General features: G+C 34.8%; 2 protein-coding genes across 3 annotated transcripts; both read right to left on the minus strand.

Annotated features, from left to right (window-relative positions):
• Positions 1-1,771: 1,771 nt before the first annotated feature.
• On the minus strand, positions 1,772-4,227 carry LOC133312192 (probable protein phosphatase 2C 34). The gene is made up of 5 exons (XM_061513356.1): positions 3,985-4,227; positions 3,581-3,889; positions 2,598-2,715; positions 2,285-2,508; positions 1,772-1,993 (listed from the first exon to the last, which is right to left on the minus strand). Exons 1-5 carry the CDS (start codon positions 4,225-4,227, stop codon positions 1,784-1,786), a joined length of 1,104 nt encoding a protein of 367 aa, XP_061369340.1. The 3' UTR covers positions 1,772-1,783.
• Positions 4,228-6,651: 2,424 nt separating this feature from the next.
• Positions 6,652-26,495, minus strand: LOC133312186 (phospholipase D zeta 1-like). Of its 2 annotated transcripts, XM_061513343.1 has the most exons (20): positions 26,053-26,495; positions 25,376-25,477; positions 24,677-24,792; positions 24,441-24,582; positions 19,522-19,692; positions 18,561-18,734; positions 17,884-18,126; positions 17,653-17,769; positions 16,466-16,605; positions 16,187-16,336; positions 14,956-15,112; positions 14,324-14,860; positions 13,097-13,207; positions 10,844-10,990; positions 10,557-10,754; positions 10,382-10,483; positions 9,713-9,844; positions 9,567-9,632; positions 7,246-7,307; positions 6,652-7,150 (listed from the first exon to the last, which is right to left on the minus strand). In XM_061513343.1, the coding sequence occupies exons 1-20, from the start codon at positions 26,302-26,304 to the stop codon at positions 6,904-6,906; spliced, it is 3,366 nt and encodes a 1,121-aa protein (XP_061369327.1). In that variant the 5' UTR covers positions 26,305-26,495; the 3' UTR covers positions 6,652-6,903. The 2 variants fall into 2 exon arrangements, with proteins under 2 accessions (XP_061369327.1, XP_061369328.1); XM_061513344.1 differs by lacking the exons at positions 6,652-7,150; positions 7,246-7,307; positions 9,567-9,632; positions 9,713-9,844 and having other exon boundaries at positions 10,424-10,469.
• Positions 26,496-26,689: the final 194 nt, after the last annotated feature.

Here is a 26,689-nt window from a genome sequence, read left to right on the forward strand (position 1 = left end):
TCCTTTTGCCTAATGATAGATGGAATTGCTACATCAAAGATGTAAATTAATCACCAAGCACGTAAATTAATTGTTATTTTTAACTAGCTATATCGAGTTCAAATTTTTAGAAACATGGTTGTGTTAAAATTTAGTAGTAAGAATTTTACTGTCTATGTAATCCTACCTGACTCAGATCGTAATCTACTAATCCATGAACGGGTGGAAAATTAAAAAAAGAAAAGAAAAAGTGTTAAGTAAGGATTTAAGACACCTTCCATAACCACTCTTCAAAATTTGGTGATATTACCCAATTTGTTCTATTTATTGGAAGATATTTTTTTTCATTTAAAGGCATATTTGATGCATAATATATGATAAGGCCTGATAGTTTATGTAGCACCAATACAACACGCGACACGTGACACGACACTCCGACACGTCAATCTTAAAAAAATATATATTTCGACACGTTGGGAGACGTTTTAATATTAAATAATATTTTTAATTTATATAGCGTATATTTCATTTAATATTCAATAATTTAAAAAAAATAAAACTAAATTAATAATACCCATAAACACGTTATAAAGGTAGAAGCTTTAATTAAATAAAGGAACTAGGATGAGAGAGAGAGATAATATCAGATAGAGAGATCAAATCAAATGAGAAAGAGAGAGATTAGAGAGAAGGAGATATAGCAAGAGCGTAATAGGAATTGACAACAATGATGCTGAGATGATCTCTTATCTACTTAAGGGAAAAAAAGGAAAAAATAAAATAAAATTGATATGATCAGGTAGAAGCTTTATTAATATATTTCAATTTTTTAAAAAATAATTGTTTTTTTTTTTTAAAATTTTTTTTTTTACAAAAATGACATTTGACCCTGTCGGGATGTCGAGCACAGTCAAATTCGCGTGTCGAAATAGTCAACGTGTCGGGAATGTTGACCGCGTGTCGCGTGTCGGACACGACACTCCCTGTTTTTTGGAGTGTCCGTGCTTCCTTGCTGATAGTATAAGATCTGATAGTATAAGGCCTGATTAAATAAGATCTAATTAAATTTTAATACTGTTCAACGTTTGGTATGATATAGTATAAAATAATCTATTGTATAAGATAATATCATTTAGTATTTGATAATGCAATGTATAATACTAGATAGGATAAAAATAAATATTTTTAATAAAAATATCCTTTAATAAAGAATTTATATAATTCTACCAAAAATGTCATATGATATTAATTTTTTATCCAATATTTTAAAAATTAATATATTAAAAAATTAATTTTATTTTCATATAATAATATTAAATAATATATTAATTCTTGAGAATTATACTGGTTAATGATGTTAATACACCAACCTTTTATCATGCCTAATCCCTCCTTCTTAGGCCGGATTAAGTTATATATTGTTTTGATGTATTAAGGGATTCTCCTATATAAGCTTATATTATATGATGGTCACACCAAACAACTAAAATTGTCATAACGTATAGTATAAACTTATACTATCAGACCTTATACATAGTACCGAAGATGGTTTTTTTACAATGTATAATAGTTACTCTTGAGATTTGAGCGATATCTAGTCTCAGCCGTTTTTGTAGGTTGCCCAAAATTTAGTGCTTGTTGTAAGACAAATTCATCCTTTAAAAGGTTTCACAATAGTGTAAATGTAAATACAATCTCAAGACTAAAGCTCAAAGATCATTTCTTTAAGTATACATGCGAATAAATGCCTATGCATTTTGTGTTATGAGGAAGCAGCAATGAGCGGTTTAATCACCCTCCATTCTTATTTGACAACTTTGGTTGTAGGGAGTTGATGAGTGGAGGGAGAGTGAAAAAAGAGGCAAATAGCTGATATATCATCAATAGCAATGCCTCTTCTCTTACGTTTCCATTCATGCATGGCGCATTTCACAAGCCTCTGAGCTGCTTTTTCTTTATGTGGTGTTGAAGCAACAATTTTCACTGCTTCTTGGTTGGAAATAACGTCCCATACCTGAGATGGAAAAAAAGAAGCAGCAACTAATAAACAACTCAAATGGTACATTAATATCTAATCACATGACATGCTCACTCTAATATCATTGTCACTTAACCAATCAAGCATGATCTCTTTTCAGTGAGTTGGTCCAACATTGTTCTAGAAATAATTGCATTTGAACCTTTTCTAAATACTTTTTCTTTCTGACTTTGGTGAAAAAAAAAGAAGAAAGAAAGAAAAAAACTGACCATAAAATGAGTCATTGTATGATTGAAGGGAAATGTGGAAAAGAAATAAGGAGCATACCCCATCTGTTGCCAAGATAACAAATTGATCCCTGGTGGTAAGTTTTCTTTGTGTCACATCTGGCACAGAGATTAGTCCAAAGTCCTTCACACAGTAGTCACCAAATGCTCTTGATATTGCTAGTCCTGGAGTCTTACCATTTGGCATCCACACCCTATACACTCCTGGTTCATCTTCTAAACAAAATACCCGCCCTTTGGATTGTGTTATGCGCTCTGCCTCCTCTTAAATTAACAAAAAACAAGTCTCAAAATGCAGCAATAAAGACAAGCACTTCTCATGTGAGATTAAGTAAGAGAGAGAGAGAGTTTACTTGGTAAGCTTGGCTTGAAGTCAGTGGTAAGCTGAAGTGGAGTCAATATACCATCCTCTGAAGTGGTTGCCAAGACAGCCCTACAATCACCAACGTTTGCTATAATGAGATGTTCAGCCTGAAACATTAATGACATGAACTTTAGGCCACTTCTGATTAATGCATCAAACCGAGATCTGCTATAACTCTTAAAATTTAGAGCATGAAATTGCAAAAAATGTCATTAACAAACACTTTCATTATTAATACATGACTAGGGAAGACAAAAGAAAGAAACTGTATACATTGGAAATATTATATATCAGAAAAATATTTCTGCAGTTAATACAGATAAGTTATGCATTTACTTTCAAAACGACATCGTTTTGGGATTGAAATATTAAAAAAATTTAATTATAAAGACTATAATAACCCTGAAATAAATGTAGCACCTGTAAATCATGAATTTAAAGGAAAGACTACGACCACTAGTCCACTGACGTGTGGAACTAATATACCAGCGAAAGTGGAAGAAGAAGCCGCATATGCTAATTATTTAGATTCGTTTGAAAATTACAAAAACACCATAATTTTCGCCCCAAAACGACGTCGTATTAGGTTTACTGCAGATAACTTATCTGCCGTAACTGCAGAAAAAGCGAACCTAATATATATATATATATATATATATATAGAGGAGGGATATTCTCACTACCAAAATTTTCTACTACTAACTTACTATCTATCTAATCACCATTAGATTAACATTTTCTCTCTCTTCAAAAACTTTTTAACATTCTCTCTCTTTGATCCAATGGTGATGTGATGGGTAGTAAGTTAGTAGTAAGAATTTTTACTAGTTAGAATATCCTCACTTATATATACACACGATAAATATGTGTAAAGTTGGACAAAATTAACATATTACCAAACTATTTCAAGATGCAGAAAATTAACTCAAATACCAATAGTTAAAGATACCATATCACATGAAAATGGATCACCTGTTTGATAATTGTCAAAGCTGTAGTACCGCTTTGAAAAGAATCAATTCCAGTATGCTGCTTCAGATCATGATCAATGGCAGCAAAAGTCTTTATGTAGGACTGCTTCCATGTGTTAAATTTATGGAAGTTTCTGTCTGATTCCATCTTAAAATCTAGGTCAAGTGATGTTGCAGCCAGATTTTCCTGCCAATTGCATAACAAAGAAGCAGGTAATAGTTTCCTGACCCTTTTGGCAACGAAGTTTCCCCAAGGTCCATGACCATCAAAAATTCCACAGAAGGTCATGTCTTCTTGGCAACCAAATTCCTAGCATCAGAAACACATTAAAACATAATATCAATTATGTCCCATTTATGATGAAAAAGGAAAAGTTAACTACTATATATGTTGGCTTGGTATACCTCCCAAACAAGAAGGCAATCTTGATTCACTCCTTTCTGGCCCTTCTTAGTGAACAAACAAGCAAAATCGTTGGCCTTGGCAGACTTAACAATTCCAGATGAACTCAATAACAATTCATTCTTCTTTGCTTCCTTTGCCAATGCTTCCACAGCTTTCCTTCCATCATCCTTTCTACAACTCTTCTCTTTCTTCAACGACACTGTTCTCCCCGATCCATTGACAAGAAATGGAAAAAGAACCATTGCCACTACATTCCAATAACATTTGAAGATTATACACAAGAAGAAAGTTGAACCCCTTTTATTGTTTCTGTTCTAGTAGAAATGCAAAGATTAAAACAATAATACTAAATAAAATAAATAATAAGATAGTGGAGGACCTAGAACCTCATCACTTTTCCTGTATTCCAACTATTTCACAAACAAAAATTTAATGAGTATGTTAAGTGTTTACTTGTTATTCACGAGAGAAACATGATATATATGTTGTACATCGGTTCTAGCTCTTTCATGATAAGCCTCCAAAACAAGATACGTGTAATGGAACTGAAAAATGTCTATAACATTAAAGAATAAAATTCATCATGATATATAATTTTATAGCACCCGAACTTTCTCATCTGAAAACAAAAAGAAATTTAAAAACAAGCATTTGGGTTATCTCAAAAAACTATCTTTTTTCTGCATTACTCGAAATTCTTCCCAAAGGAAGGTGAAAAAGAATTCATATCCAGTGAAAACTCAATCTAAGTAAATGAGAACTTCAATATACAAGACTTTTGTTTCCTACCAAATTTGATCAAGAGAAAGGTTCAGTTATATGTCTGAGATTGGAATTACTACTAGCAAATCCTATGGCATGCCAGAACCTGAGGAACTGAGAGATGATTCCTCTCAACTTATATATTACTTACACACCCAATATTGTGATGTACCACCATAAGATACAAAACAGATGGGCTTTTTTGGCAATGGAAGGTGATTAAACGTCATGGTTACCATATGGTCACCAACTTCAGGGGTTAGTAATTACATATTATAATGAATATATTTTATATTGTGATACGAGGTCGGTATTTATCAAATATATTAGTATAGCAACTTGACAAATAAGTAATGAATAAATAACTTCAGTGGATGAAATTAGATTGTGTTTTAGTTGTTGGCTTTAAATTAAGTGATCTTCAATCTTAATTAAACACACAATTTAATTGACTGAATATTCTAATCACGAGACTCAATGATATATCCCTAATGTTATACCAAACACAAGCCTATCTCTTGGCCATTTGTTTTAGAGGGACCCAGGATGTCATGGTCAAACAAGTGGACACTAGTGAGATTATTTTATGACCCACAATGGACTTGGTTAACAAACAAGCACAAATTCATGGCTGGGGTTGCTTTGGATAGAAGCCAGAGATGCCTGATTGCTATATCATATTCATGGGCAAAAAAAAAAAAAAAAAAGGAAAATGATTGCTACATAATAATTTTTGAACAATATCGCTTGGACCATTGCTACATCTCACCTGAGATGTATGATTTGGACGAGTAAAGATTCTTATTCAACTCGAGGTAGCTCAAGTGGAAAATATTTAATATGGTCGTAACCCATCTATGATTCAGTAGTCCAAACCAATAAAATTTGAATATTTTCTGCCTTGTTTGTACGGAGGAGAGAGAAAATTTGTTTTTTTCTCCAAGTGACAGCTCCTCAATGGAAGGAGTAGCTGAGTCGGGACTACTACAAATGCTATGATCTATCAAAAGAAAAGAGAAGAGGTTCAAATCATGGATAATTGTCACACCTCTCGACTTGGATTGATTCCATATTTGTGTGGGTCCTTTCTTTCACTCGGCCCTTGTAGACACCAGGGACCTAACTTACCCAAAGGTGATAATTAGAATTATGAAATAAATAAAAAAATAGTTTATAAACCTGTGTTATTAAAAGAAAACTATTTAAAATTGTTAGAGAAATAAAATAAAATAAACCATTAACATAATTTTACTTAACATGTTAAATGAACTTCTGTGTAAGAAAACATATTAGAAAAGGGGAGGTTATACTTACTACTTTTTTTTCTAATTATCTCTTACTACTAAATCTTAACCGTTGATTTTCGTCAATCTAACAGTTATAATTTATTAGATCAGACTTATTAATTAATTATTAATTCTAATAAATTATAACCGTTACATTGACAAAAATCAACGATTAAAATTTGATAGTAACAAATAGTAAAAAAAAAAAGAAGTAGTAAATATAACTTTTCTCGTACAAAAATCATATCTACCCTAAATAACATTTACCCTTTTTTGAGTTTATCCTCTTACTTTTTGTTGGAGGTGATACTACTAAAGCCACGCCCTTGTGAGTATAACACTCGGCATTTGAGCACAAGGCTGAGAAAATGGCCAAATCAACAATAGGAAAGAACACAAGTAACGTCAAATGAAATAATGCAACATCCGAGGAGGCAGTATGCGTTGAATCGCAGTTGATTTTAACTTAAAAAGTAGTTCTGAAAGTTCTGTAATAGCTCCAGAAGTCAACCGCATATACACCATAAAATTCTAAACCTGGACGTAGGTCATTGAACACCTAGGGTAATAGGAGAATAAAACATACGAACGAACGAAAGAAAAATATCCGAAAGTAAATCTCAGCATATATTATTGAATGACTCTTTTTCTTTCTATAAAAATTAAACTGATGGATTTTTTTTTTTACAATGAGTAGCTACAGATACATACTTTACAAGAATATCATGATTAGATCATCCCCCAATCTTCCTCACTTGCAGAATTATAATAAAAAGAAATTCTGCAAGTAATAAATTACAAATCCCCCCCAGTATGATAAAAAAAAAGAAAAGAAAAATTCAAGATGTTTTATGTACTCAGACATCGTACTCAATGGAAAACTTGAGTAGCGTAGTATTCGCTTTCATTAAAAGCAGGTCTTAGACTTTCTTGACACATGAACTCCAAGGGAAAAGAAACAAGATGACCCCTCAATGATGCTAATCTCTCCAATGGATCGGTGTTTTTGATACCTCCATCAAGATAGGATTCTAATTTTTCTGGGGCTATTCCTAAATCAATGGTCGTGTGACCAATTTTTTCTTTCCAAAAAGCCACGCTTTGTCTGAAAGCAAGTCTGCAGATACATAGGTTTGAAATGCATGTTAGGACAACAAAATGGAGAAGATTCTCCCAAAGATGAAAGACGGACGAAAATTATCACCTACATACCTGGTATGTATCAGATCATTAGGTACGCAAGAAAAGACATCCTGGTAAATCATAGTATTTGTCTGTGAAACGTATCCAAGGACAATTATCAGTATTCTTGTTAAAGTATTATTTCTTACTCAGTTAATCAGAAACATTATTAATTAAGATCGATCACTAAAAAACATTAGGTAAAAGAATACATGTATATATGTGTTAGTGTGTGCGTATTTTATATTTGCATAAACAGTAAGAAAAGATGGTATACCTGAATTGTTTACATGACTAACCATACAGAAGTTGAAACACACAACCATAAATCTCTTATACAACTAAATTATAATGTGTTAGCAACTCCCTATTTAGGAATGCAGGTTAGAAGAAATAATAATGGACCAAAGAACCATGTAGGCCAACTTCTCTTAGTTACACCTAGTTAGTTCCTAAAAAGGGGAGGTTAACAGGGGCAGCTCGGGAAATCTCAACTGAATTAGATACTTAGATAATTGGGATTATAGATAGGGTTGAGAGAATACATGTAGTAGGATTAGACAGTTAGTAAGAGAGTAAGGCCATAGACTAGGATTCTCTTGAGGTTAGGAGAAATGGGAGTCTTTGTTACTTTTTGTCACTCCTCCGGAAACTCATTGGAGGATGCACGGCTGAAGTCGTTGGAGAGAAGGTTTGAACGATTCCTGAAATGGATATCGTTGGAGAGAAGGTTTGAACGATTCCTGAAATGGATAGAGGACAATCTAAAGCAAGCCACAACAGAGAGTTGCGCAAAGGAGACAAAGAGGACTAAGAATCCCATTTCAAGTGGACGGAGAAGGTTCTTGAAGGCCTACGATAGAGACCCAATGGAGGACAACAAACTAAATCCTCTGAGAGTCGGATGGTAAACGAAGCTGCAAGAATAGAGGGGAGTGAAGAACACAGGAGGAAACGGGAGATTCCTTTGATCACCGCAGATTGGTTGTTTGGCGGATTTTTGTTGAGGTGTGTTCCTGCCTTTAATGCTAGTGGTTGAGCATGCCCCACATTTATGGATGCATGGTTCAATGTCTGCACAACTATCTCCATGAATGCTGCCGATAATTGAAGATTGTAGAAAAAGGTGGAGGATTCCCCTCACCCTATATATACTAACATTGTAATAGTTTTTTGTTCTGATTTTTCTGGTTAGCTTGAGAGTATTTTGAGAGAAGTTTGAAGAGTGACATCTTTAGAGAAGTTTGAGAATACCACCATTATTGGTGAAGTTTGAATCCTTGTAATCCTCCTTTTTTACAGTGAGAGATTTTCTAGACTAGTGTCCCGTGGTTTTTATTCTTTTGCCTTAGAGGAGGTTTTCCACGTTAAAAGATTGTTGTGTTTCCTCTCTATTTTCTCCTTCTTGGCATTTTTCATTTGTCTCCGTGTTGGCCGACCTGATAACTACAGGCCAACTTCGGAGTGCCGAGCTCTGAGCTCGACATGCCAACCTACGAACTGCTTCCGCATTGAATTTGAGGGATCCCATCCCAACAGTGGTATCAGAGCCCAAGTTCAAAGGGTTCTGAAGGAGATGAGACGGAGACCAGTGACGTTGCTCATGACGGAGGCATTTCAAGCTGAGTGGAAACCGATGATGGAAGATCACTTGTTCTGTAAAGACTTCTATGAGCCCATCCTCAATAAGATAACACCAGAAGAAAAGAATGCGAAGGAATGGGAAATTCTGAATAGAAAAGTCGTCACCATGATTAGGAAGTACACTGACAAAAGTCTCTTTGAGCACATTTCTGAGTTCACCAATGCATACGTCCATGATACAAAAGAAGACTCCTCTAAACAAAACACACCTGGTTCGCCGACTTGCGAAGCTCAAAACAAATAAATGAAAAGCTAAGTGGAAGGACACAAAATAAGGTAAAGACCCCCAAAAAGGAAAAGGTAAAGAAAAGACCCCCAAAAAAGGTACTAATAAATGAAAAGAAAACAAACCTCAAAACACACACAAAATGAATAAGCAAATCCGTATCAGCTACAATAAACTCTGGTTCTCAATCCTTAACTTAGTGGAAGGACAATGATATAATTAAAAAGGAAGAGGCCACTAATATGTTCATGCTTGGATAATGATGGAGATACTATTAAAGAATAATTATTTATATAAGAATTACTTTTAAAAGAAGGAATTTTATGCGCATAAATGGTCATTCAATAGTAATTTTGTAAGAATATATCACTTAAAGCACCACAATTTTTTTTACCAAAAAACAAAAAAGCACCACAATTCATATAAAAATCTTCACAGATCAGATTAGCAATAAATATCAACATTTTCTTTTTCTTTTTACCTTAGCTGTTGCCATCCATATATCCTTGTAAGTAGACTCAACAACTGGGTCCATTATTTGATTGACCTGAGGAAAAGATGTTCAAATAGTTATTACAAATCAGGCACATGAAATAACTACTCTCCAAAGAGGGGAAAGTTGCGAACCTCTCCTGCAGGGAGACCTAAGTGCTCAGACCATAATGCCAATCGGAGAGTCAAAGAAAATTTTCCTGCTTTCCAAGGCCTTCCATCCATATAAGAACCAATCAACTCTCTGTCCTCTATAACTAAACCAATCTGAAATCCACATGTGGGGAAAATAAAGGGACAGAAGGTGATGCAACAATTATGCATTACTAGAATATTTAGAAGTCAAATAAAAGTTTACAAAATGAAGCAAATAGTAATTAACAGTTCAATCAATGATTTCAAGACACAATTTTAAGGGTGAGAAAAATGATGTTGGCAATAAGAGATACTAGCCAGTTGAAATTATTCTTTCATCAGTTACATATTTTATATTAAGGTGTTTGTGAACATAAGAAAGATGTCAAACTGATAATATAGAGAAGGAAATTCAAAGTAATACATAAACACCTAAGGTTAAATTTGCAGACCGCCCCCAGCAAAGAAAAATAAAAAATCCAGTAAAATATATAAAAATGAGAAAAAGAAAACTAGATATCAACTAACTCGTTTCTAAAATATACGAATTAACGTTGTTTAGAATTGCCACAAACAGGGTTCACGAAATGAGAGACAGAATGTGAGAGGGAATCAGTAAATTTAAACCTCTAATAAAAAAATGTACAGCATATGAAGGGAAAAAGGTACCTCAGAATCTCTGGAACCAAGTAAGCTCCTATCATTAATATTAGCAGATCCAATCAAACTTATACAATCATCAACAATCATGATTTTACTGTGAACATACACCTGCAAAAAAGTGTATATCATTAAGCTGACTGGAACTACTAGTATGAGACCATAGATATAAAAGAATGAATACCTGGCTGGTTGCCACAGGACCACCATCAGAGAGTCTACCATAAGACCTCAGGCCATAAAAAGAGATGTAGTCATGTATTCTTGAACCAAGAAGTTCACAAAGATTATGTAAGATAGAATTCTGCCCTCTGCAAATGGTTCGATACTGCCAATGCATTATGGCTCTCACAGATGCTGCACCACTATCATCAAGCCCCCCCTAGATAACAGAGTCGTAAGTCCAACATTCATGCAAAAACAATATTTACTCTGGTGTTGAAACATTAAATAATAAAAATTAATTAGAACCTGGAAGCCAGGCAGGAGAGGTATGACAATTATAACCCTGAAAGATTTTTTGTCTTTGTAAGCTCGCATAATCCGTTGGTATAAAGCTTCTAGCACACGATTCCGAATCATCTCATCTCCAGAGAGACCTGAGATAAAAAATTGATTCTGGAACGAGTTCCCAAGGATTAAATAGAACAGTCAGAGAAAAGTTGGGAACAGATTTAGGAAGACATAAAACAATAGGACTACCCTATATGAAAATTTGAAAAGGGAGGGGTGGAGGGCAGAATATATAATATTGCTTCACCCAAGCTGGTTCGAAACTGTCCATGAAATGCAACGCACAATATATATTACAAGCTGTAGGAATATTGGGGTCATTATTAACAAACAAAGCTGTTCAACTACATCCACCTTCTTAAAACTAGAAGAGGCATTTGCAATACAGGTGTAGTGAGAATGTCCAAATATTATTGGACCCGAGAGTTCTCTCTCTTTAAATATAAAAACTGAGTGGGTTGTTTGGAAACTTTCAAAACTACTTTTTTATTTAATAGAATCTTTCAAAACTACTTTAAAATGGTAAAAGATGGAACTGATTGCATAAACCATAATATTAACAAACCAGTTTAACCAAATGGTGGTAGCTCAGTTGGCGCATGGGAGCTAAGTAGGTAGGGGTGAGAGAATGTGTTTGAATCTCCCCAGTACCACATTGGGGAGGGATTTAAAGCTTTAATCCTGGACCCGTCCCGAATCGGATTAGTTGCGAAGCAATGAACCGATTGAAATATTTAAAAAAAAAAAAAAACAAAACCAGTTCAAAATTAAACTTAGTTTTCTTTGTTCAAGACTGATTATTATGCGAATGTGACTATCTAATTAAATAAAATTGAGATTTTTCACATATATTTTTTTATTCAATTATATTGTTTCTATTTTTAAAAATAAAAATTATTTTACAAACAGAAATAAAAAAAAAATTAAATTTTTATTGACATAACAAATTTACATTAGTTTCCTTCAACAGAATAAAGAAAAATATTAGATAATTTTGAATTATTTTCAACAACCACCTTTGAATCTAGAATGAAAAGGAATGAGATAAAGCTGAGAAAAATCTGGACTGAAAAAAGACCAATTTTGAGTTCAATAAGAACAACTTTTTATGTCAAATTTAGTTCAAATCAAGTAAGAAAAAAAAAATTCGTTTTAAATTTGTTATAAACAATCACCCTACATCTAAAATCGTCCCCCTTGTACCTAGATATCTGGGTTTTGAAGGTTGCCAAACACCCCCAAGTATTTAACTTTCAACAGAAAAATATATTTTAAAAAAATTAAATAAGATTACCAAAAAAAAGTTAAATAAAAGAAAAGTTCCTTAGAAGTAGGGCTGTAGCCTGTAGGAGTGAGTGAAAGTGGTCTGCATTCGTGGTTAATTTGCAATGATAATTTTATTTCTTTTTTCAGTTATAGTAAAAACAAAACATTAGGTTTTTAGGAGAAGTTAAAAATACACCGAGAAGGGGAATTCCATTTTAGGATCTTATTGGCAAGCTGAGAAATATAGATATTCATTCACCAGCTTGAGAGGCAATGTTATAACAGTTCCACATCAATTGTACGTGTAATTATTGCAAGATTATTTTGTTACTAGGATAGGTCTCTGTACATTGTAATGTAGTGTACAATTTTCATTCATTTACAAATAATGTTCAGATTTCACTCATTAAAGTGATATATGCTAGATATATCCATGAAGTCAATACTACTGCTGAATAGAAATTAAGTTCATCCCAGAAATAATATCCAAAACCAATTCCAGAAAAAAGCACGTAAAGCAACATAATTTAAGCCACATGTAAGTTAAGCACAAAATGTAATCATCATCTTGAACAAGACCGTCTACAGATATTGGAACGAAAGCCAGACTCAGATATTGTGTAGAAACTCAAAAACACTCAAGTTGTTTACAAGTTACAAGATGGCACTTCGGTTACTATAGAAAATACTTATATGGTAATTCAAGTAATAATTACCCATGTTATTTTGTTCTTATTTTCAATCTAATGATGGCACTTCAGTTACTAGAGAAAATACTTGTACGGTAATTCAAGTAATAATTACCCATGCTCTTTTGTTCTTACTTTCAATCTAATCGCTAGCTTCTAGATAGCTTCCGTTATTATAACTAACAAAACAAAACTGCTTTCGGTATAATCATCTGCAAAACCATTGATCTTAAAAAGGAGGAAGTTTATTTAATACCTCAATGTAGATGAAGTATTCAGCTTTCTCAATAAGAGAGCAATAAGCATTGTGGATGCTCTCTTCAGTTTGGCTTGTTCCGGCAGACCACTGACTTACACTCCTAATAACCTATCAAGTACAGGATATCTTAATAGTAGAAAATACAATGACCAAAGTCAAAAAAATTAACAGCATAAAAGTAACAAGAAAAGGGTAAAAAAAAGAAAAGGAATAAGATAATATAATGCATCCTCATGAAAGTCAATCTTCCAGCAAGATATTAAATATCACTGACTTCCTAAGGATTCTAGTCTTTATGTTGTTAAAAAACGGATCAAAGCCAAGAGCTTCCAAAAAATATCTGATATCACTCGATATATATTATTTAATAACAAAAATAACATATTTTACATTTTAATGAACCTCACATATAAAAAAAAATGTATAAGTCATTGACACAAAGTTATCAAGTCACAATTCAAATGTGAATTGCCAAGCTTATTTTTGAATCTTGAATCGTATTAAATACTAAGATTCAAAGACAGAATGAAAAATACTTGAAATATATAATATAAATGATGTATAAAGCTCAATCTAATAATTTTAAACAAGGAATTGGAAAAACAATTTAACCATAACTCTTACCAAATAAAATTATGTCATAAGTCATAACTGAGTCACAATGACAGCGTGAAGCATATGTTTCAGAAAAGAAAAAAATAGAGCAATGATATAAACATATAAGGTACATAAATAGGAAGTATGTGACTATGTAAAGCCTCTATTTTAAAAGAATGAAAAATAGTAATACAACAGCCAAATAGAAAACATAGAGTGAGTGAGTGACCGTGTGAATCACCTATTTAAAAAGAATGAAAACTGGGCAATCGAATAAACAAATAGGGTTCATTTAGTAGCACTCCTTTAGTTTTTTCTTTGACAATCTAAACTTATTTGACTTTCTGTTTTCTTACATGAGAATTGATGAAAGCAAAAGAAAAAAGAAAAATTAATGAATAATTGAATCGTGCGATTCGTATAAATGATCAGGAATCGCATTGATTTATGCATATATCACACGATTCAAAGCCATCTCTAATTCCATACATGATATGAATCGCTGGCTTGGCGAATTGTATCGAATCATAATATTGAAATATAGAATTGTAAGATTCTAACAACTATGATTGACACAATTATATTTAAGTAGGTCAGTGACACTTAAGCAATATGAGAACAGCGCACCTGACAACGGCAAGAAGCACGAGGACCTACTTGTCCTGATTCATCAGCAAAGCCAACCTGATCACCCCGTTCTTGTGTTTCCCACCATTCTGGATCTGTATTTTGTAAATCAGCATGAGCCACTCTATCCAAAGACATTTTCTCATGATAATGCAGAGAGTCAAGATCATCTACAAAGCCCTTCATTGGTGTATCTGGACCAACAGCTACAATTTTGGCCTTCCGCCCGAATGAGAATGGAAGACCACTGCTAAACCTTTTTGGCTTGTCAAGGTGATGTAAAAAGGAGCCTAAGCCATTCAATTTTGGGTCTCCTTCAGGAGTATCCAACCCACTTGGCTCCTGAGGCAAAAGTAGAGGAATATCTTGGTCTTGGGAAGATGAGGAAAATGAATCTTCTCTTTTGATGACTCTATAATTGTCAGTGCTCTTGCTTTCAATCTGAAACTCTGTGCTTCTCCCCAAGTAATGTGGAATAACCATATGATGCTGAGGCATAAGTAATGGTATTGCTTGCTCATATGGAGCTTTGTTCCTCTGATGTGAAAAAAAGAAAATTATTTTATATAGGGAATATAGAAATGGGACCAGAATGCATGAAGACTTAAATGCAATTGTAGAATAAGTCTAACCTTGGCATAATTCCATCGCTGAACAAAGTGCCTAGCAATGTCACGACAAGGTGGTCCCCAAAGGGCACAATGAACATCATGCCAAGGCATACGAGGATATTTTTCACGTTCCAATTCATCTTTCATTGTATCTTCCCATGAATTTGGTTCAGATTCTCTGTCAAAATTGAAAATGAATATATGAATTATGTCCAACAAGAAGGAGCTAGTCTAGAACAAATAATGATGAACGACATATCCTAACACATACCAAGTGACAATCCTGCCAATAGTTTTTGTTAGAATATCTAAGATATTTATGGTAGCATATCATGTATACATAGAATCAATTAAGAGCAGCAATAGGAACTAATTTAGGATGGTATATCTGTATAATTAGGATTAAATCATTATAATTAATACTAACACTAATATATATAGAGAAACAGTCTGTGGACTGTCTAGACATACAATTTTATCCCTAATCAGTTTGTTCTTAGAATTCTTAAGTATTTTCTATGCCAAATTTTTCCTCTGCTAGAACAAAAGTGAGAAGTGAATTATATAAAGCATCTAAGTGAATTTGATTAAGCAGCAAACCTATGGGAAATGCAATATATGAAACATCAACAATGTTAATTCTACAGCTACATGCATACACCTAATCCTAACACCTACCCCTTTTAGGAAAAAATTCAAATTAACCCTATTGCCTACATCTTTCTTTCTCTCTTTTTTACCAAAAAATGGTAGGTGTAGGCAGAATTGTAAGATTTTGGATGTAGACAAAACATCTTCCATCAAACATACATGTTCAGCAATAAGAAATGCAATCCGTTGATTTGTTTAATACAACCTCATACCCTCATGCTTCCCATATTGTAATTCTAATATAAAAAATAGAAAGAAACTTAGTGCCAGTTTGGCCTTGCTGTGAAATTTTCTTGAGAAATGCTTTTCTAAAAACACTTCTATATAAAATATGTTTAGAAAGAAACAACTTTGTTTAATAATACCTTTCACCAGTTTCTGCTTTTGTTACTTAATAGAAGCACCAATTTCTGACTTCTCCTTAACAGAAGATTTTGTTCTTCTATGTCACATAAAATTATTTATATTCTTTCTCCAAATAATTAAAAGAAGTGCTTTTATTTTTTTTAACTAAAACCAGCTCTTAATGATTTTACAGCATAGCTAAACAGACCCTTACATAGAGTTTCTTTGTGATTTTATCTTCTATTACAAAACTTACCTTGGGTTATAATAATCCTTCCCAGGCCAGATTACAGGAGGGAAATCTCCCACTTTATGCTCAGATGTGTCATAACGACCAAAGCATAAATCCAGTCCTCCAATAAAGCAAATATAGTTATCAACAATGACAAGTTTTTCATGGTGCGACCTGAATATAATCATGAGCACGTATAAGAAATCAGAAAGTGTCGTATAATTGATACTTGCTGATAAAAGGAAATATAATTTATTTATAAAACCATAGAAAAAAAAAGTTAAGCTTTGGACAATTGCATACCACAGGTAAACGCCACTAGAAAAGTGGTCAGGATAGCGTAATACTCTCACATTCTCATGAATGCTAACAAGCTTTCTCTTGCTATAAACACTGTTGATTTTCAAAGCAATAGCCACCTCTTTGTAGAGCAAAATGTAAATCTGTATTAAAAATAAAAACAAAGCATTCATGCAAATCCATCCACTTCTATGGAAATAAAGCAATTGGAACATTCATCATCCAGATGGCATATAAGACAACTGAGAACCTTCATAACAACTTGATCATCACATGGACTGGACTATTAAATAGTAAAATAATTCAATTAATTTACCTTGTGACTACTCTCCATTCTGATATCGAAAATGTAAAGATCCAATTCAACCAAAAAGTTTAAGCTAGTGGATGAGGGCTTTTTAATGGTTTGTACTATTCTCTAAACAGAAAACATTTGTAGAAGACTAACTTCTATAGTTCTATGTACCTTGAACCAAAGTTACTCATGACTCAACAAACAATAAAACATATTTTGGAGCCACTTGTTCTATCTAGAAAGGGAACAATTTTGTTGAGCCATCTTAAGAAAGCTGCAATTCCACACTATGTGATTCAAAGATTCAAGCAAGCCACCATCCCTCCCTAAGAACCTAAAACCCATGCATACTAACATGCATATGGGTCACAACACAAACACAGATTCCATGACACAGCAAAATTTAAAGCGCCCCATCAGGATTTTAAGCATCATAACTTTCCAAGGGTGTATAGAATATTTGCTATGATCAATGAACATTACAAGGGGTACTTAGCCAATGTTCAAACCCTCATGCCGCATACACACAATCACACACATATCTATAGGTTATATTGACTTGGCCCTTTTGCTTCAACCACACCATGGGCTAGTTAGGTCAGGTCACATGTTGGGCCAAAAGCCAAAATCAAATACAAGACAATTTTTAACAAAAAATGAATACAGGAACAACAAGAACAGGAAACGAGCAGTCATTCCGGTGAAACATAGAAGATTACTACAGTAGAAAACAAATGCATTTAAGATAACTGAAAGCCAACATCGTACTAAAATCCTTGGAATGATTGTAATTATCTCTTACAATTTAAACAACTCAATAACAAAAGTAATTCAGAAGAATGGTCTTAAGTAAAATTGGTAAGACATTGTAAAATAAGTTCATTTTAAAGGTTACCTGAACCCCTTGCTTAGCTTTTGCTTCCAACAAATTATCAAGCCTTGATGAAGCATGAGTGTGGAAAGGTCGCCGTAGATACAGTTCTGGGCACAGCCACCACCCACAGATAAATATCTGCATGAATCTCTTATCATTGAACAGAAACTTGAAAACAATCATATTTTCTATTTTGAAAAAAACGATTATCATGAAAGTGACCTTGAATGTTATGGCACTGAAAAAACAAACCTCAGATTTTGCACCCTCAATTGAAGAAGCAATGGCCTCAAACGCTGCTCGCCCATCTACAAACCACTGGGCTTGACTGCCATCTTCGATTAAGCCTCTCTGAGGAGCAAAAGAACCATAGCGGTGAGGATTACACCAGCCTTCAGGAGGCCTGAGTCCAGCATCATTAATTCCAGCAACCCAATCTTTAACTTTACCAGTACTTTTCACTCTAATTCTAATGCTCCGGGTTCCACAAGTCACCTAAAGTATTCAGTTAAGTGTTAAAATGTATCTTTCTCTGCATATTATCATTGGACATCGGATAACATCCGCAAAGCAGCTAATAACTAGTAAAAATATTAGAATAAGCCTCATTTTGGTCCTTGAGAAATTTTTGGAACATCAATTTGGTCCTCAAATGAAAAGTATTTTACATTACAACTCCCAAAATTACTGTTTACTTGGCTCAAATTGATATAATTCAATAACCAAATATTATCATTTGAGGATCAATTGGATGTCACTAATCCTTCAAGGACGAAATTGCTGTTCCAAAAATCTTTCAAGGACTAAATTGGGGAGCTACTCAAGAATCAAGATTATAATGTGGCAGAGAGAAAATATGAATTGGCATTATATTCTTTTAAGCCACAAGACTTGAAGCAACAACAGAGATAGAAAAGCACCCCTCTCACCTTGAACGAATGGCGTAAAGGATTTCGTTCCTTCATTTCACTTGCTAGTGATAGACGACCATCCCCATTCCTATCTGAGGGAGGTAGTACATCAAAAACAATAATGTCCAAGGGCTGTGTATCAAAAGGATCAGCCAGCAACGCCAAGAATCCAGGTTTCAATACAGCCCATACCTGTACGCGAGAAGACAGGAAAGTGATAATTGTGAAGTTAAGCCAAATACAATAAAAGCTACTAAAAAAGAATTGAATAATACCACTAAAGTTCCATGTCATACTGTCTGGAGAAACTCAAGGCTAGGTAAATAGTTAAAATGCCAAAAGGAGTTGGTTTCAGTTGGTAAGGATCAAATACTTCACTTGTAAAGCTTAGGTATAATTCCTGCTGCCAACAATGTCCCCTCTTAATAGGCAATTTGTAAGCAACATTGTAAGCTAGAAGTTTACAGCATGCCTTGGCCTTGGAATGGGGTAGCCTTCCCTCCCCCTAAACTTTTTCCAATTAAAACAAATTTTGACTGAAACATATATAATCTATACTACAATAGAAAGTGGACTTCCACCATCCGTCTCTAATTATACTCTTCCAAAATACTCAAAATTGTATTTTTTATTATTGAAAAGCAAGGAGAGAACTGTCAGTTTAACTTCATGATATGGGCCCACTACCAAACTCCCATGTCTTATATTTAAGAAACTTCCAAAAAAAGAGAGAGCATATTAGTCAAGATCTAATTCTGTTCAAGTTACAATATTTTTGGGTAATATATTACAGGTTGTCACAGCTACTGTGTGAGTGACTTCTCATGGCATATACGTATAATGCTTCAAGCATATATTGCATCTGACTTCCTAAGCAGTGCATAAATGTCGCACGCAAAAATATTTAGCTTTTACGTGTGTCAAGAGAAACCAAGACAAGGGAAGCATATTGGCCAACTTCAAAAGCAGGACTCTTTACCTTTTGCCAGTTGTCATTGCAACAACTAAAACAGGAAGACATACAACACTTTCTGGAATCATCATCCTTTAGAATTTTAGGCAGATGCTTCACCATCACATATTCTTCCTTGAGCTTAGGGCCATATTCAGGAGAAAAAGATAACTTTGATACCTCCAAAAACTTGCAAACCTATAGCATAAAATTGTGAACTGTAAAAACAAGTGTCTACTGGTTATAAAAAAGCACAACAAGAAATAAATAGAGAGGATCAAATATCCAACAAACAGCTAATAACAAAACATAAATACTCATGAACTTCAACTGAAAACAAAATATGCTTTATAAGTTCCTAGGTCCATATCATATAACATGTAGTACATGTAGTAACCAAAAAAAGAGGTAAAATTTCGTTTAGCTGTTATAATAGAGGGAATGAGCAGCCCATTCACAAGATTCTCACCATTATAGGGTCTTGGAAGGGAAAATATCTTTAGTACTCCCATAGTACTGAAGACTCAGTACATTATTGCTAAAATTAGAAAAAAGCAACATACCTAACTTTACTTATTTCACCCACCCTTTTATGGTTAATAACACCTAAATCCTATCTTTAGTAAAGGAGTACCTACTCTGGTAGCACCAAAGATATGCTCATTCGAAGGATCAGATATATGCAACCTTAACCCTGTGAGTGGAGAGGCTATTTCTGTGACTAGAACGAAAACCATGTCAACCTGTTGAGATATATAGTCCCACATTGGTTGTATGTGCAACTAATGTGGAGTTTATAAAGACTTGGACACTCCCACTCTTTGAGCTAGCTTTTGGGGTGGTGTATCCCAAGGTTCTTTACATGGTATCAGAGCTTGAGTGACTACAAGGTCACAAGTTCGATCCTCACCGCCCCCCACTTTAAAAGTGGAATTAAAATAAAAAGCACAAAAGGTAAACTAAAAAAAAATTGGGCCTGTGCAATATCCACACTTCAAGCCCAAAGGGCTCTCGTGTGAGGGGGGTGTTGAGATATATAGTCCCACATTGGTTGTATGTGCAACTAATGTGAAATTTATAAAGCCTTGGACACTCCCACCCTTTGAGCTAGCTTTTGAGGTGGTGTATCCCAAGGTTCTTTACACAACACTTGAAAAAGGGTATTCTAATATATTATAGAATTGTGTATAATCTGTACAAAGGGTTCTCTATTTATAGAGAATACTTGACCTAATTTTAACCTAATGGGCTTGGCCCAATACAACAAATAAATGACTAAATAATAACTAAATTATTATTATTTACAACACTCCCCCTCAAGCTGAGGAATAAATATTTATCATTCCCAGCTTGCTAGTAAGTTCTTGAAATCTGTCTGAAGGAAGCCCCTTTGTTAATAGATCAGCTAATTGACGCCCAGTGGGAATGTATGGAGTGGTAATCAACCCGCTATCAAGTTTCTCTTTGATGAAATGGCGGTCAACCTCAATATGTTTAGTCTGATCATGTTGAACTGGATTATGAGCTATACAAATAGCGGACTTATTATCACATAGCAGCTTCATAGGTCCCTCACATTTTATTTTGAGATCATCAAGTTTTCAGCCACAGTAACTCACAAATGCCTTGAGCCATAGCTCGAAATTCAGCTTCTGCACTTGATCTGGCAACCACATCTTGTTTCTTACTTCTCCATGTCACCAAGTTACCGCAAAGAAACATGCAATAACCAGTGGTAGATCGACGGTCACTCACGGATCCAGCATAATCAGCATCTGTGTAGACTTCTAAAGATAGATTGCCATCACGTCGGAATAACAATCCTTTACCAGAAGTACCTTTAAGATACTGAAGAATTCTCTCTACTGCCTGCATGTGTTTTTCTTTTGGATCGTGCATAAACTGACTGACAACACTAACAGCATAAGCTAGGTCTGGTCTAGTATGAGCCAGATATATCAATTTTCCAACTAGCCGTTGATATTGTCCTTTATCAACTGGAGGACTCTTTTCTTCATAGCCCATCTTGTGATTCTGCTCAATAGGAGTATTAGAGGGTTTACACCCGAGCTTTTCTGCTTCTTTGAGAAGATCAAGAACATATTTCCTCTGGCTGATAAAAATTCCTTTGCTTGAATGAGCTACTTCTATCCCTAGGAAATATCTAAGTTTCCCAAGGTCTTTGATTTCAAACTCAGAGGCAAGCCGTGTTTGCAGAATCTGTCTCTCCACAAAATCATCACCTGTGATAATAATATCATCAACATATACAAGGAGCACAGTAAGCTTCCCATTTTGGGAGTGCTTGAAGAAAAGAGTGTGATCTCCTTGGCTCTGTCTGTATCCTAAGGTCATCATAACCTTAGTAAATCTTCCAAACCAAGCACGAGGTGACTGCTTCAATCCATACAAGGCCTTTTTTAATCTACAAACTTTATTTTCCCCCTTCACAGAATCAAAACCAGGCGGGATTTCCATGTAGACTTCTTCTTCTAACTCACCATTGAGGAAAACATTTTTCACATCAAATTGATTTATATCCCAATTGTAATGGGCAGCAAGGGATAACAAGATTCTCACTGTATTCATCTTTGCAACTGGAGCAAAGGTTTCTTCATAATCAATGCCATAGGTTTGAGTGTAACCTTTGGCCACTAATCGAGCCTTATATCTCTCAAGAGTGCCATCAGAATTATATTTCAGGGCATAAACCCATCTGCACCTGAAACACTGTGCACTTTAGAAGGGCCCCAAACATCAGAATGGATAAGAGAAAAAGGTTCCCTGCTTTTAATAGTGCTAGAAGGAAATGACATTCGATGGTGTTTTGCAAATTCACAAACATCACAATGAAAGGTCTCAACTGACTTATTGAGAAACAGAGAGGGGAACATAGACTTCAAAAGACTAAATGGTGGATGCCCCAGACGCTTGTGATGGAGCCAAATCATAGACTCTGCAATAGAAGGATGACGTGTCATTAATAACTGATTTTTGCTAGCATGGTCTGGAAGGAGATGATACAACCCATCCTGTTCATTAGCAACTCCAATTGTCTTCTTCGTGGTAAGATCCTGAATAAGACAATGAGAAGGAAAAAATGTGATAGAACAATTCAAATCAGTTGTAAGTTTTTGAGTGGAGATAAGATTAGTAGAAAGCTGAGGAACATAAAGAACATTTTTAAGAAACAAGGAAGGTTGAATTTGAATGTTACCAGAACCAATAACTGATTTATGGGATCCATCAGCTACGGATATAGTATGACTACCAACAGTAGGATGATAAGAACAAAACAACTCAGTACGACAAACCATATGATCAGTTGCACCAGAATCCAAAATCCATGTGGTTTTAAAATCAGTGCAAGAAGCAAGAAGAGATATAGAACGTGTGCTCTTACTAGATAAGATCGAAGAACTATAATGCTCGGCCATTCTTTAACAAAAAAAGTTAACAACCAGCGATAAAATCAACCAAACAGAATATCAAATGACCTCTGATCAGAAAAATAATTACAGATCCAGACAGAAGACAAGAAGACGAGAAGAATGGTGGTGGTCCGGTCCAAAAACACGGCCGCACTCGCCTCCACGCGCCGGAGAAAGGAGCTGTGCATGGGATTCACTCGCCGGGAAAGGGGCGGCGCGTGAGAGCGCGTGGAGGGGCTTCGCCGGCTGAGATTTTTCTGGTGTGGTGGTCCGGTGGTCCGGTGAGCGCGCACCTGTCTGTGGGTGGTAGCGGTTGAAAAGTCGCCGGAAAGTGGTCCAAACGGTGAAGACAGATCTGATTGGAGGCGGTCAGAGGTGTTTCGGTCGTTTGTGGCGGAGGAACAGTGCGTAGAATGATAGATCGGAGGAAAAATAAGGTCAACAATGGTCCCCTTGGTCCAAAAGGTCCCCGGAAAAATTTCCCGGTGGCGGCTGATGGCGGCAAGAGGCAAAGAAATTAGGGTTTTGTTAAAAAAGAAGATAATATGTGCGGAAGCAAAGCCCTCAGATCGAGAGCTCTGATACCAACTTGAAAAATGGTATTCTAATATATTATAGAATTGTGTATAATCTGTACAAAGGGTTCTCTATTTATAGAGAATACTTGACCTAATTTTAACCTAATGGGCTTGGCCCAATACAACAAATAAATGACTAAATAATAACTAAATAATTATTATTTACAACAACAACCTTATTTGAAACAGATTCATGAAGTTAGCCTTCCCAACTAAACCCAGTAATCAGATGCGTGGACTTCACGTGCAAGGGAGCAGTGCCGCAGCAAATTTATATGATTTATATATATCAATAAAACTGATATCTATGAGTGAGTTTTGGTGCAAAAGTAAGGTTACTGCCTTGTGACCTGGTGTGAATGCATTCTAGTCATGGATACACCTCTGCTTATAGGGTAAGGATGTTTATACCTGATCCTCCCACCCCACAGTGATGGGATCATCATCCCGCCGCCTTTTAATGAAACTAATATTCAAATCAAGTTATACCACCAATACCTGAGTAGTAAAGAAACATACAGTTTTCTTTTTTATTTTTTCCTTTATTAGGGTTCAATGTCAACAAATTTCCAGGAATCGAAATAGAAGTACGCAAGCTTTGCATGATAAACTCTAGCTGTTAAATGTTAACCGGTTTGCATAGCCATTATATCCATTTGTTAGACTTACATTTGTAAACCTTCCCATCAAGGTTCCATTGCATACAATACAATTTGTCATTTTGAATAGAATACCAGATCGATACAAATTGCATTCATTTTAAATGAAAAATTAACAAATTAACAAGTACTCCCTCCCTTAATGTCAAACCATAATATTTTAAGTATATCTGAAATGTCTATGACATACTTGAACCACAACAATGAATCAACAACTGTAAAAAAAGAATAGCTTCTAGATAAACATATATTTTCAACAGCTCATGCACAAAGCATACCTCTCGAGAGTTAACAATATTGATATTTCCCAAAAAGTGATTCAGATACCCTTGCATCGCACTCTTTGCCCTGTCTGCAATAGAGTGCTGTCTTCCTAAGGCCGGCCGTATAATTGGTAGAGCAGCACTAGATGGAACATCTCTGGACCAAAAACCAACTTAAAGGAAATTATGAGCAGAGAGTAACATTGCAATTGCAACAAGTGCTCCAACAAAAGTTGCATATCAGGGATCACCTGTCTTTAGCACTTTCATCAGTATGTAAAGGAACTGTCTCATCGTCAGCTTCATCATCATCTTGCACCATAGAAGTATGTTCTCCTATTCCTAGATTTTGAAGCCATTCTTTAACCTTTATGTTGAAATTATAGGGATTTAGGTAGGTAAGAAAGAAAAGAGAGAATAAATACTGAATAATATGAAATTGGTATTGATTTGATGTGTTAATATGTGATACAAACTACAAGGCACTAATCCCTATTTATACATATATTAGGCTTCAAATCCTAATTAAATAAAGGGGAATACAAGTCTCATGTTGTAGGAGACTTGTCATCTTATGCCATAGACACAAAGCATGTGGTAAAGTAAAAAAATAAATAAATGTTAGCACAACTTTTGATGTATGAGTAGGAGGGGTATGTTATCCAATGTAACATGAGAAAAACATAACCCATAAATAAATAAATAAATCATGAAATATAAAGAAATAAGAAAACTATTCCAAAGAGATCATCTAAGATTTTCTAAACTATTCTTAGATACAAGCCAAGATATTATGGGATATTTTTCATAGATTCTAACACTTTGATATAATGTTTAAATGAACATTACATCAAAATCCAAACTTTGCTAGATATACACGATATCATCAAATAACACAATAAATCTACAAAAGCCATTTATATATAAGCAATCAACCAGAAATTGCTTGCCTGCTCTTGCTTCTCGTGAATTTCCTCAATAAAGACACGTTTCTTTAACGTAAAATGCAACATAAATACTTGATGAGCTTTCTTCTCTAGCTCCCACATGAACTGCAATGAAAATGAGATACGTAAGTATCCTCCTGAAGTAAAGAAGACTGAACGAAATAACCAGAAAGCAATAATCATTATTTAACAACGTAGGTTTCTTACACCCAACCATCTACGGAAACAGTGAAACAGACAAGGACACTAGAGGTGTAAAAATATTGTTCCTCTACATTAATACTTCTTTATTTATCTTCTATAAAAGAATTTCTAACACACATAAAGTCTAAACAACTGCAACGCTGGTGTGTAAGAGGAGAAATTTTTGTTTGAAGAAAGTAAAATTAAACTGAAAAGTCCAAAGCTATAACTAAGTAGCAGCTATTTGAAGAACACCAAAAACTGCGGAAACTTTAAATTACCTACTACATACTTACAAACATGCATACATAGATACATACATACACATATACATACAGATAAAGGAGTAAAAAGAAGAAAATAGATTCAAATATAGGATCTAATTCCCTTTGATTTCCCTCGCTTTTGCTCACACAATTGGCTTCAGTGTTTGCGATCAGAGAAATTTTCTGTAGAATTTCACGAAATCATGGATAGAGAGAGAGATGGCACGGCACCTGTTTGTACTGGAACTGAATGGTGTAAGAGAGTTGCATGGGGCTGATGTCGCCGGCGTCGGGACGAGAAACGGAGACGATGGTGGCTTTCGGCAATTCGTCGAAAATCCGATTAACCTCGGCGCAGCTTTGACGGAACGACGGGACCGACGACATCTCAGCCGCCGCCGGAGACTGCGGCGAAGACGGCGGCTCCGATTTCATTTGGAAGTAGCGGGGGCCGCCGCCGGACATTAACTTCTCCGTTGCCATGGTAACTTGAATCGTCGGCGATAGAAAACGATGTGAGGGAATTGAATGCGACGAAGAGGAGGAGCTGCAACGGCGTCGTTGGTCGTTTTGGATCCAAATCCAAATTCAGAAAGAGAAAGCTGGTTTTCGTCAGAATAGAAAAATACGGTATAAGAGTTGAACTGTGAACAACGTCGAAAGAGTGTACAAGTTTGTTTTCTTTTCTTCTCGAGACTTGCTACGTTTTTTATATATATATATATATATATAAATAAATAAAATTTAAATAATTCAAAAAATATTAATTAAATTAGTGTGAATTAGATGGACAATTATTTTTAGTACATTGCTTGGATTTGTTTTGCCTAGGTTTTGTTTTGATGTTTTATGGTTAACCCTAGTTAAC

The sequence above is a fragment of the Gastrolobium bilobum genome, unplaced genomic scaffold, assembly GCF_033153095.1.
Source record: "Gastrolobium bilobum isolate Gb01-03AN ecotype WA unplaced genomic scaffold, APGP_CSIRO_Gbil_v1 utg16099, whole genome shotgun sequence".
In the NCBI taxonomy this organism is placed as follows: Eukaryota; Viridiplantae; Streptophyta; class Magnoliopsida; order Fabales; family Fabaceae; genus Gastrolobium; species Gastrolobium bilobum.

What these genes read in the sequence shown, in the direction of transcription:
- LOC133312192 (XM_061513356.1), bottom strand. Translation starts at nt 4,227, where the DNA reads ATGGTTCTTTTTCCATTTCTTGTCAATGGATCGGGGAGAACAGTGTCG. An exon ending in ATTGCCTTCTTGTTTGGGAG is followed by an intron (nt 3,890 to 3,984) that starts GTATACCAAGCC and finishes TTCTGATGCTAG; the next exon opens with GAATTTGGTTGCCAAGAAGA. An exon ending in CTTTGACAATTATCAAACAG is followed by an intron (nt 2,716 to 3,580) that starts GTGATCCATTTT and finishes TTAATGTTTCAG; the next exon opens with GCTGAACATCTCATTATAGC.
- LOC133312186 (XM_061513343.1), bottom strand. Translation starts at nt 26,304, where the DNA reads ATGGCAACGGAGAAGTTAATGTCCGGCGGCGGCCCCCGCTACTTCCAA. An exon ending in TTGAGGGTGCAAAATCTGAG is followed by an intron (nt 17,770 to 17,883) that starts GTTTGTTTTTTC and finishes AGATTCATGCAG; the next exon opens with ATATTTATCTGTGGGTGGTG. An exon ending in AGCGATGGAATTATGCCAAG is followed by an intron (nt 14,861 to 14,955) that starts GTTAGACTTATT and finishes TTTTCACATCAG; the next exon opens with AGGAACAAAGCTCCATATGA.